This window comes from Sturnus vulgaris, chromosome 18, assembly GCF_052056855.1.
Source record: "Sturnus vulgaris isolate bStuVul1 chromosome 18, bStuVul1.hap1, whole genome shotgun sequence".
Taxonomy (NCBI): Eukaryota; Metazoa; Chordata; class Aves; order Passeriformes; family Sturnidae; genus Sturnus; species Sturnus vulgaris.
Genome location: NC_142260.1, coordinates 7,559,731 through 7,572,397, shown reverse-complemented (window position 1 = coordinate 7,572,397; position 12,667 = coordinate 7,559,731). Strand labels below are relative to the sequence as shown.

The window sequence follows — 12,667 nt, the reverse complement described above, 5'->3', positions numbered from 1 at the left end:
AAGAAGAAACTGAATGCTTAAATTTAAAGGGTGAAACCATCAGCTGTGCAACTGCACTGCAGCAAAAGGAGGCACAGCAGAATGCAGCTGCACACTGCATAATGTGACACTAAGGGAAAAAAAAAACCATCATTCAGAAATGGTTTATGAGTGTCACATATGGAACCAGAGGTTTGGAGAATCATAGGACAGAAGACAAAGAACTGAACTACTCCATGCTATTCAGCAGCAAAATAAGGCTTCAGGTGGAGTGCTGTGTCCAGCTCCAGCACCCCTCTAAAAGAGACTCACAGACTGGAAAGGAGCCAGTAGAGACCATCAAAGAGATAAAAGAGATTTATCATGAGGAACCTATAAGAAAAAGGATGGAGCAGTAAAGATTGCTTAGTCTAGCAGAGAAGAGGTTGAAGGAGACATTTTAAGCCTTCAAATACATTAAGACTGTTATAAACAGGACAGAGATCAAGGAAGAGTAAAAATATGCCTTATTTTTAGCCACACAGAATGGCTTTATATGTATATTTTTAATAGCTACGTTTAAGACCAAATGGATACTGGAAAGGATACAGTTTAAGAGATGGTCAAGTCCCTGTAATGAGACATTTCAGAACAGATTTGTGAACACCTCTCAGGTGTAGGTGTTTTCTACACAGGTACAGTTGATTTTCCTTCAGAGCCGGAGCACAGACCCCGTGTTCTTTACAAATGCAATGCTACAAATATATACTGTAAGCTGCAAACTTGTTAAAATTTTAAGCACATTTCTTTAAACAGAGTTAAAGCCAGGAGCTGTATCTGCACTTCAAAGTTACAATTTAACAAAAGTACCAAATTCCACAGCACATCTTTCAGATTACCTCACTGGCCTTCCTTTCTCTCTGGGTTTTCATTTTCACTCTTGCATCATCAAATTTGTGATCACTGTACTATATTCAAGGCAACATAAACCACCCTGAACATTTGGTAAATATCTTCAATGTATATTCTATTTAGAAAACTAGATAGGGTTACTCCAGCATCTTCTTTTGGTAGTGCACACAGCAGAACAATAGAAAACACTCACGGCTCTGGTAATGGATTTATTGAGACAAATTCTGTAAATTTATTTTACATCTGTCAGACTTACAGGGAAAACCATTGGTCAATAAATCAGAGCATCTCTTGAATGCCAGCACAGAGGAGCACAGAGGCAGCACCTAAACACTAAGCAGAATATAATATTTGCTTCATGTCTGACCTAAATGAAGCACTGGTACATTTTTACAGGGTGGGATAACTTAAATTTAAGTAATTATCATATTTTCACGTTGTTGAGACAATCACATTTATTTCCCAGTGAAAATTTGAAAGTGTGGGCAAACTGGTTTAATATTTTATGGACTTATGCCTCTTTAAAAATAAAAAATCTTTTCCACTTTTGCAATCCTTTTAATCTTAGTGAATTTTGCAGTTTTATCAAGTCATCATTTCAAAAGTAAATGTTAGATTCATTCAACATTAGATTCATTGCTTAAGAAATTATTAGAATCATTCAAGACTACCACCAAGATGGATATAGGAGTGAAAGAAACTGTTTCAAAAAAATCAAAGGGAAATTTTTTCTAAGCCTGTAAGAACACAATTTTCAGTCACGAAGAAAGTTATAGCTACCTAAAAATCTCAAACAAACAAACAAATAAATTTTAACTTACTGTTGTCTGTTGCACAAACCACCTGCTTCATTCTAAAATCACTTCCCACCTTTCTGACATCCATATACTATTTATTCATCCATACACACTGGGATCTTTCAATCTCAGGAACTCTACTTTTTTTTGCTAGTCTCAAGTGAATCATTAAGATCTTTCTGCTGGTCCTGGTTTCCAAAACTTTCCTCACTCCACCTCCCCCCCAGCCTTGCCAGCAGCCTCGCAGAGCTGAGCCAGCACCAATCCCCTGGCACAGCTAAAAACAGGTTCAGTGATGACCTGGCAGTTGGCACCAAAAGGGTCAATGGCTTTTCAGTGCCAACTTCAGTGCAAGAGAGTCCTCAGCTCAAAATCCTCAGCCTACAGAGAACATGGATGGAGACACCAGGCTTAAAATTTCACATTTCTGTGTTATCTGTGTGCCACTGGATCCTGCAGCGACTCACTCAGCAGGGAGCACTGGAAAATCTAACTTTGGGGGTTTGTATGAACTCTCCCTTCTACAAGACACCAAGCACCTGGACACTTCAGGGCTAGCCAGTCTTTGATTAGTAAAATATGTCATTAAAAACACAAGACTTGTTGTAACTGGTCAAGGCCAGGCTGGTTTGGGTTGGAAGGGACCTGAAAGCTCATCCAGCTGCAAACCCCCTGCCACGGGCAGGGACACCTTCCACTATCCCAGGTTGCTCCAAGCCCCATCCAGCCTGGCCTTGGACACTTCCAGGGATGGGGCATCCACAGGAAAACCTGTGCCAGTGCCTCACCACCCTCTGAAATAAAGAAATAAAAAATTTCTTCCTAATATCTAATCTAAACCCCCCCTCTTTAAAGGCACTCCCCCATGTCCTGTCACAAGCTGCCCTTGTCAAGCAGCCCATTGAGAAAGAGTCTGCTCAGCCACCCCAGTGACCTTCTGCCAGCACTAGGTCAGCTGGCTCCATGCCACAGGAATTGCATCCAACATCCCAGCTCCCTGCTGCAGCTATCCTGATAACTATCCCTGCACCTGAAGCCATAAAAAGCCTTCTCTTTCCCATTCAGGCTGAATGCTTCTATAAATGGGCAGAAAAAAAAAATTAATGCTCTAAGACAAATTTCTGTCGTGCCTTCTAAGTCTCGGAGCTCTTTTTTCACCACTTCTGGGCCTTGTAGTTCTTACACTACTACTGGGCACAAAGGCAAAAGCCTGGATTTTGTCTCTCTTTGTAATTTTTAATTTATTTGGAGTGGAAAAACTGCATGAGGTTAAACAGAATGTTTCCAGCATGGAAGTTTGTGCAATGCCACTTGATTGTCCTTTACTTGGTACAGGAGCCAAATCCAATCATTCAGAACGTCAAATATTTCATCTCATTTTACATAAAGCTACAAAAGAAGACTTGTCCTCCATTTTAATGTGCTTAAATGAAAGATTATTCATTCAGGAAAACTTTCCAGATCATCTATGTTGATATTAAAGACAAAAGGGCTCAGTAATTTCTGAGCCAAAGCTGGAACCTCTGTCTGAACACCAGCTCTAGGCAAATATTAAATTTTGACTCATTATGTCTGTCTAATCTCTTCTAATGGCTAAACACCCTCATTCTTAAAATTTCTATCCAATCTATGGTCTTAATTGGGCTAATATCAAATTCCTGAGAAATGGATACCCACACACTATCTATTGAGATAAGGAAGACTTGTTATTACTATAAATGTCACTACAGGTATCTTGTAGGTAATAAGGGAACCTTATAACCTTTCTTTTAGACAAAGAACATAAATTAACCCTCTGAGTACCAAAGTGCAAAGATTTTCCAAAGCTCTATCTATGCAGAGCTCTTTCTGGTTTATCAGCATCCCTCTGTTTCAAAGCCCATTTGAACACTACTGAATGTCTTAGCCTTCAAGACATTACCCACAAGAACTCTGAGTTCTGATCTTCTTATGCACATTTCTTGCCTTGCTCCACATGAAGATGAGAGTTTTTCCCCTCAGTTACTAAAGCAGCCTTTGTAAATTGAATCTGAGTGTCTGACATAATCCAAATCTGCCATTTTTAAATGGCCTTAAGCAAAGCTGAGTTCAAGACAAGCTCAGTATCACACAGAACCAAGCCATGGGAGTGTATTGCCATGCATTTTTATATCAATACAGGATTGAACATGAAACATTTTTATCATTATGAGTAGAAATTCCAATGGCTCATTTCCAGATTTGGGATTTTCTACTCCTTTACAAGAGGGCATTTAGAGAAATTAAAATGGATTTCCTAGTAAAGTTGACATGAAGACACTGATTTAACTCTGAAGAGCCTTTCCTGCTAAAGCTCTGACAAGATCTGCCATGGCCTCTTGAACCATGCCCTTGAACTTGATGCCCTGCCCTCTTGAACCTGATAAATATAACTGCCTACATATAGAGTGCACACATTTTTAGCACACATGTGGCATGTGTAACCATACACCAGTTTGCTCACTGCAGTGGGGGTGACATTTCCTTGCTAACATTTTACTGATGGTAGTCAGTCCTATTTTGATAACACAAAGTTAAGAAGTTAAGAGGAAAGAAATTCCTCAACTGCCCTTCAAAACACCTTAGTATCTCTTCCTATTTAAGTAGTTTACACTTAAGAAAAGATTTAAAAGGAAATAATAGATACAGGTATCAAAATGTGGTAACAGTCTAGGTCACAAGAACCCTCTGGAGATATTCCTTCCAACCTTCACCTGAAAGCAGGAGATGGGGATAGCCTGGATAAGCTGAGGTTATCCAGGGCCCTGTCAAGGCAAGTCCTAAATACCTCCAAGCAAGTGAAATCCGACCTCTTCTCTGGACAAGCTTCTCTAATGTTTTGTTCTTCTCATAGTGAAGAATTTTATTCCTATTTCCAGACTTCAGGATTTCCCCTAGAGGAATGTGTGCCCATAGAACTGTCATCACACATCCTTGTGAACACAGTGACAACCCTTTACATATGAAATACAGTTTTTAAATACACACAGTGTTCCAAGTTAAAAGGGTTTACTCCAAATTTGAAAGAAATAAAATAAAAGGAGCAAGAGAGGAACATACACTTTTCTTACCCTCCTGCCCATACAGACACCACTATTAAAACAGTCATTTATTTCACCTCACTGTCTGAATCTATATGCATGTATTCTTGGGTTTTTTCCTTTTTCTGATACTATCTAAGAGAAATGTGACATCAAGCTGCCTTCTTTATAAATCTGAATAATAAACACTTGCTTTGCTTTCAAGCAGAAATGGGCAAAGTCTGGTAATACTTTTTTTCCTGCTGATATTTTACCCAACATTCAATCCACAGGAAAAGTGTAATTTTTCCCACAGACGTCTACTGCCCTCTGTAGGATTATTTTAAATAAAATATTAGGAACAAAGTAGAAGAAAAAAAATAAAAAGAAAGCACATAAGCCTGTCACAGTACTGAATCACATCATCAATATGGTGGAGGTGGCTTATTAAATTGATAACCTCCTACAGCTTCATAACTTCATTGATTTTATAGACTTGACACAACTATTAATCAGAATATTCCCAGACAACACTATCAGACTTTTGGGACTGCAAAATGCAAACTGAGTGCCTGAAGAACAATGATGACAGTGGGTACATGAGGGTGTTCAGAGCCAGTCAGAAATTCCCACCATTTTGCAGAACTGGAGGCTGCTTTCAGAGCAGGTCTCAAGACACTCTCTCCACTGTGTGCAAGCAAAACACTGACATCAACTCACGAGAAAACCTACTGCCTCAAAGTCTTCACTGAACTCGTGTGTTTCAATGTATTTAAGTTTCATTCTTGACTCTACCTAGGACGTAATTCTGTTCCTCCTTGCCATGGATAAAAAGTAGATTTATGTATTCTAAATTGCATATGCAAATCAAATTTTGGCTATATTTTATCTGGTGATCCTGTTGGACAATTAGAAGGACAGGGTAATGTGGGGCCTTAAGGAAACTACTAACTGCACACAGGCACAGAAATGTAATGTTCATTTGCCTCTCTACATTCCTTAGAAAATTTTTTTGTAATTTAGATGAGTTCAGTAGTGACCATGGGAAGTGTCTGATGCCTTCCATGCCAGAGTAGACCTGTGGTGCTCAAGGATATTAAAGGACAAGGAAGTAAACCAAAGCTATTCCTACATAAGCATGGGCTAAGTAATTCTGATACTTCAGAGGAGAACTAAAACGCCCCAGTTTTATGGAAGGACTAGGATGACATAAAAAAAGACCAAAACCCACAAGCTTAAGTGCTTATTTCCCCACAAAACAAAAATTCCATTAAGACTTTAATGGCATTTTTCTTTAAAAAAAGCCAGCAACACCAATTACACACATAAAAATACCCTATCTGGAATGTACCTGCAATTATAAATGGCTAATCACTGTGACAATAAATAAAAAACCATACTACAGTGTGTTATCATTTCATGATGTGAGGAATGAGGGTCCTGAAATCTCTGTGAGTTTGGGAAAATTCCCTGCAAAAGGGGAATTTTGCATATAAACTGAGGCTCTAACTCCAGAAAGCAAGTTACATCCATCAGGCCCCAACCTCAAAGAAGGTGCCTATAGGACTGAAGGATCTGAGTGATCCTTACTAGAGAAGCCTTATCCCTTCTCTATATATTGAAAGTGGTGTCAGACAACATGTGGAGACTGAGAAAAAAAACCAAAACCTGAGGAGACCAGATCAGCTGTGGGGAAGAGAAGATTTGCATCTCTTTACAGGCTCCTTGGCTAAGAGCACGTGTGCATCTCACATCAAACACATGCATCCATCCAAGAATCTCTTATTTTCCTGCAATGGTGCTATCATTTTTGATATCACACAAATCCTTTCCCCAAGATTTCCAGAAAATCAGTGCTCTCATCAGTAACTGATTTACAGAATCTTTCTAAAAATCTAGGTTATTTATTTCCCAGTAGCTGACTGCTCTTCCATGCTCCATTTGCTGTCCTTTTCCTTTCTGATGCATTCTGTTTGAATTAATGCACTTTCATTGCCACAAGACACAGACAATTGACTAACAAGACAATTTGCATTTGGAGGGAAAGGCTACAGATGAATAAAAGCTAAAAATTATAACCTGCTATTTGTAAGACATGATTCAAACATTCAAACACTGAAGGCCACCTTCTATCACAAGGTGATGAATCATGCCAAAAGAGGCTGTTTTTTATTTCTCCCATTTCCTTCCTCAAAAACACACAACAGAGCAGGTACTGGGTAAAGAGGTGAAAACTTACCAAGCCTGGCACACAGCACAATCATGCAAGTCTCATTTTCTTAGGCAAAACACAGGATATGGGTCAGAAAAGCTGAATTGTCTTAGCACTTTGACAATAAGCTTTGCCTGGCAATGTTACAATTAACTTCAAAATAAGCCAAAAATTTGTCAGACCAATTGCTTTTGTTTCTCATGGATGCAGACCAACTTCATGTCATGATTATACTTGTAAGAAAAGTTCAAGTTCAACTTTACATAAGCCTTTTCTTTTTTTTTTTTAAGACCATAATTTATGACTGGAAATTTTGACCAGAGCAAAATTCTGAGTAGTTAATGCAACTTATGTAGATTGTCAGCCTAAGAACCAGCCTCGTTTCCTTTAGTCATTTGTAATATTTGTAGGAAGCAGTACATCTCATGTGCTTCTTCAGCAACCAGTTTATCTTTCTCAGGAGATGAATTACAGTGAGGAATGAGGGTTCCCAGAACTGACTGTCTAAAAGCAGTTGATATTTAAGTTAGTTGACAAATTATTATTATTTCTCTGTATGCAAAAAGACTTTTTTCTTTCTTTTTCTTTTTTGAAGACTAAAACCAGTACTTTGATTTCCTTATTTAGTAATCTTGGTAAACTGAAAAAAAGCTAAAATAGATGGAAGTCCTCTCCTCCATGCAGCACAACATCACACATCCCATATGGAGTAGGGATCATCCAGCCACCCAACCCAGGACAAGACAAATCCCACCCCATCTCCCCCCAGACCAGTGCTTATGGGACACGAGCAGAAAAATATTCACAAAAAGGCCAAAGAAAGAGACTGGGGAGATAGTACAGAGGAAAACAAGGTTTCTACTGCTCACACTAAAACCTGTTGGCTTGTTCTTTGAACTGAAAGCCAGACTTAATTCAGATTTAGAGACAACTATTACATGCTGATGTAATAGAGAAATCATTAATGTTTCCACACTGTACCTTTTAAAAGAGTACATGGATTTACCAAAGTAGACTATCACTAAATTATTAGCTTATTTTGCCGATACATTAATCTGAAATATAATTACAATAATTATATTATTCAGAGGTGAATTTTATTTTTCTGCTATACAAAATCTGATCAGAATGTTTCAGAATGTCCCTGGAGGATGCTGAGGATCCCTAACTTTTTTGGGGAAACATTCCAAAACCTACTGACATGCAGTCCTAGGACAACAATTTCTAGAGAAGGAAGACCAGAGTTTCCTGGAAAGAATCAAGCATGAGAACCACAGAGAAGCTGACCCAGACCAGTGCTTTCCCCAGGAGCAAAATGCTCATTGCAGTTATCAGAACTTGAGGAGACTTGAGCCTGAAGGTTGGGACTGTCAAGTCACTGCAAGGAGCCTGTGCTGAAGCCCAGTGCTGGCCCCTCTTTGTCAGCAGAATGACTTTAGGGATGTAGAATTTGCTGCCAGCCCACGCTGACAATTTGAGCGTGCCAGACTGGAGAGATGTGCTCAGTTCTCACCAGCCACAGCCCCCAGCCCCACTCAGAGCTACAAACTCAAGCTAATGAATGCTGTCAGTTTACTAAACTAGTGAATGGACACAAAGTCAGTAAATGTCATTCAAAAAAGCTCTGCTTCACACACAGCATGGCTCTGAGTGTTCCTGATGCACTGCCACAGACATCATTTCACTGCAATGTTTATAAAACATAATATGTTCCTGCCTTCAAACACAACATTAGATGATTCCTGAAATTATATTGAAATTGTGTAATTTTGTGTCTTACAGGATCTTCCAAAATAGTGATGGAAATGAAAGCAAATGGTACTATTTATCATATAAAAACTTTGCAGAAATCTTTAGTGGTCATTTTTCATTCTTGTCAAACTACTCATCAAAATGCCTTATTTTATGATTAATTCATTCCCCCTTATCTGTGGTTGAAGCAAAATGAAAAACACGGTTCACCAGTGCCAGGACTTTTCAAAGTTATTTTTTGGATGTACCTTCAGGCCAGCAAGCCACAACTTCAGATACATTAAAGGAGGACCACACTTTTTTCAAGAAGAGGCAGCTGGCTCTTGGATTGTGGACGTCATGTTTACAGCACACAACTTCTGGAGATAAACCAAAAACCCAATTTCCGCCGAATGAAGCCGCTATTAAGAAAAATCCAACTTCTTAAGGGCTCACCTTTGTCATTGGTGCTGGTTGGGGCTGGAGGGAGAAGTCCAGGCTTAGATTTGTCGTAGTTGTTGAAGCTCTGGCTGCGCCGGTTGTTGGCACTGATGGAACCACGAGCCTTGGCCTCGCTGCCCGCAGCGGACACCCTCGTGGTGGGACCTGGCAGTCTGGTGGGAGAATTTACAGTGTGTTCAAACACAGGCAAAAAAAAAACACTCTGGGCAAGAAACTACGGGACACCATGCATAAGCTGAAAATAAAAGGGTCAACAGCACAAGTAAAGGCTCAAAAGGGTTTTTCTGCTTCCGTAAGAACAAATCAAAGGATCGTCTTATGTGAAAAGTGTATGTCAAACAAGTTAGTCTGAATTGATTTACACCAGAAAAAAACCCTGAGACAAAATTAACAGTCACCTGCCATAAGTCTGGTGAATCAGGTAAATTCAGTGGAGCAATACCACCAGCAAAAGGTTAAGACTAAGTGAGGCACTACTGTTCTTAAACCAGACTGCCAGACACTTCATCCCATGCTGGCCACGTAAGGGCTACCCTTATTTCAGAAATAACAATAAGATGGAACTTGGCTGCCTTTTCCTTTGTAGAGAAGCACATCACATCTCTGCCCTGACAGCTACAAACCTCAACAGCCAAGCCTAGCAAAACTTTAACTTGGTTTAATTATTTGAGCCTATATAAATCACACAAAGCTTTAGTACCCTGTCCTAGAGTAACCACATTATTATTGAGCTGGTATAAGCCTGGCATCTGTCTCTTCCAGCATTTTCTTACCATATTTCTTACCATAGCCTGTATTTACCAGCTTTAGCTAATTAACTAGGAAAAAATAATGTAGTTATTCTGGAGTAAATAGACCAGCTTTTATGCTTTTCAGGCAAAAAGGAAGGTGGAAGACTTCTCTAAAAAGCCCAACAGAATCAGGAAAGCCACCATCATCACATCTCAGAACACTTGAAAGCCAACATTTACAAAGAGAACCTTTTAAAAGCTTCTTTATATAAAATACAAAAATCTATTTAAATAACTTGTGTCAGTAATAAGGTAAAAGGAAGAAGTCCCAGTTGTCAGAAAGAGTGAGGACGCAGTTGACCAAATCACCATTGTGCCTCTGAGAGAAGGAAGAGAAGCCAGGAAGGAACCTGGCAGGGTTTCCTAAATAAACTGATTTATCCAAGACTAGTGAAGAAATAGAAAATATTAAAAGAAACATGAAGAAAAAGCCAAAATGTCAGCAGCTGCATGCACATGCTTTCAAAGCTCAAAAAAGTCTAAGACATGAAGGCATCATTCAAATACAAACCCAAAAATTAATTTACAAGCTCAAACCACCACAGATTCAGCACAGCACATCATGGTTCTGAGGTTGACTTTTAGACCAGTCTCTCAAATTATCCAGCTTTTTCCAGCACTGGAGGGTGCTAAAAAGTTGTCCATACTCATCACTGCAGCAAAGGGTCCATGAGAAAACCCCAGAGAGGCTTCATCCACAGGGGAAGAAGCTGCGGGCAACCAGTGGCAAATAGAACTTCTTGAGAAAGGCACCAGGACAAGGAAGTTGATTTTGTTTGGCAGCAAATAAGCTAGGTTTTCTACAAGGTACCTCAGCCCAAAGCTGCCACCCAGTTTTGAAACACTGAGCATGGGGACCCACCCCAGGATGGCTCCAAGGGTCCCAGTATGGGAGGGGACTTTTCCAGCATTGGGAAGGGACAATCTTCCTGTACTGATGGATAAGAAAAGGCTCCCCACACATAACCACACAGGTTTTGCAAAGCTGTCATATTTTAAAGTAAACAAAGCTCCTCAAACCATGTGACCACTTAAGAAGTGACAAGTTTTCCATTTGAGTCAGTATTGTCACTGCCAATAAAAACACACCAAGAACAAAAACCCTATGTGCTAAAAGCACGCTTGAAGATATTCTTTCTCTTAGATATTTTTTCCCCATTGTAGTTGAACTAACTGGTTTAAAGCCCCTGCTTTTGGTATTAGGTCAAGATACATCACAGCAGTGCCTGTGAAATCTAAGGACAAAAATCAGCTTCAGGGAGACACTTCTGGGTTCTTGCTATTTAGAGAGAAGGTACTGAGCTTGGAGAACACTCTCTTTTACTACTCAGCACCTCTGTTAAGCAAATACGAGCTGTCAAGCCATAATCATGATCAAGGAAGAACATGAAATGTGGAACTTTTTAATAGGGATTATTCTGCAGAGATTCACTGTCAGCATATAAGAAATAAGATGTGGGAAATAAATCTAAATTATATAGCAGAAAAAACAATCTATACAAACCAAATAAAGATCATAAGCTATAGTTCACAAGCTTAGCAAAAACGGAACGGTATAATTTACCAATTAAAACTCTATTCTAGTCAAACATTTAAATAACAAGATTATTAACCAGATTAATAACTACAGCAAGCCTTACGATCACTGAGATGAGATGGACAGATGAGCTGGCATGCAAGTCATGCTGGGATCAGGGGAAAAATGGGACTGAAATACCCATGGTTCATTTCCAGGTGCTGAGCTGGGAGCACTGGGGAGAGCAGGGGCTCTGATGAGCAAGAGCCCCCCAGGGCTGTGGGGCTCACATCATGCAGCTGACACTCTCCTCACTAGCTGAGACACTGGCCTGGTGCAGCTCAGATGGGCCATGGAACTGGATGATCTTTAAGGTCACTTCCAACCCAAAACATTCTATGACTCTATGATTTCAATAATGAAGATCAAAATATAATTAATACAGTGGGGCTAGAACTCCCAGAACCATGTTTTGTTCTCAAAAGCAAAAGCTCCTAAGAACAAGAAAATCAAATTATCTCCTTGAGGGCCAAAATGCATTCCATACCTCAAAAAAAAAAAAAAAAAGGAGAAAAAAATTAAATTCATCTAAAACTTTCCCATTTCAGGCGTTTATAACGGCCTAGTTACAAACTGTTTTCAACAGGAACCCTAAACATGCACGCAGAAATATTGCAAAAGGATTATTCATGCTTTGCAGAAGATGAAGAAATGCTAACCTAGAAGACCTTTTCTGACCAAGAGTGAATCGGATGATTTTGCTTTGAGATGAGTCCCTGGGAGATGCACTGTGACAGGAAAGAAAAAGCGGAAGAGAACATTGAACAAAGAAACGGTTTTTTGGGTTTTTTAAAGCCACTGAACTTAGTAACTGGTCTTAGGGAGAAAAGGGTGATTTATGAATTTCACAGGAATATAAAGCTTCTTGCCCAAGTATGACTTCAGGTCAAAACAACTACAGTCTGAAATTAATTAATTTTTACAGAGTTATGAACATGCAAATCTGCATGCAACCCCCAAATCTATTCCTCTTTTCCTTCTCACTCCTTTATTATATATACTTTCTGTAGAATCTGAGCAATTTGACTTCACTACATACTAAGAAAACATGACATTAAAGATCTTCAGGATATACATATTTTCCAATTATTTGAAACTCAGCCCAATCTACACAATGGTCTGAAAACAGCAAAAGAGTGTTCATCATCTCTGCATGTCTGACAGAAATGCTGCAGAAATCTCTCCAAATG

At 39.3% G+C, this 12,667-nt stretch overlaps 1 protein-coding gene across 3 annotated transcripts in view; it reads right to left on the bottom strand.

The window, feature by feature from the left end:
* Window positions 1-12,667, bottom strand: part of NAV2 (neuron navigator 2) — a 364,133-nt gene that overhangs the window by 110,158 nt on the left and 241,308 nt on the right. For 2 of the 3 annotated variants that reach the window (XM_088175391.1, XM_088175390.1), the window contains exon 6: window positions 9,105-9,262. In XM_088175391.1, the coding sequence (XP_088031517.1) occupies window positions 9,105-9,262 (158 nt within the window). Of the gene's footprint in view, window positions 1-9,104; window positions 9,263-12,136; window positions 12,206-12,667 lie in introns of all 3 variants that reach the window. The other variant, XM_088175389.1, reaches the window with a different exon arrangement.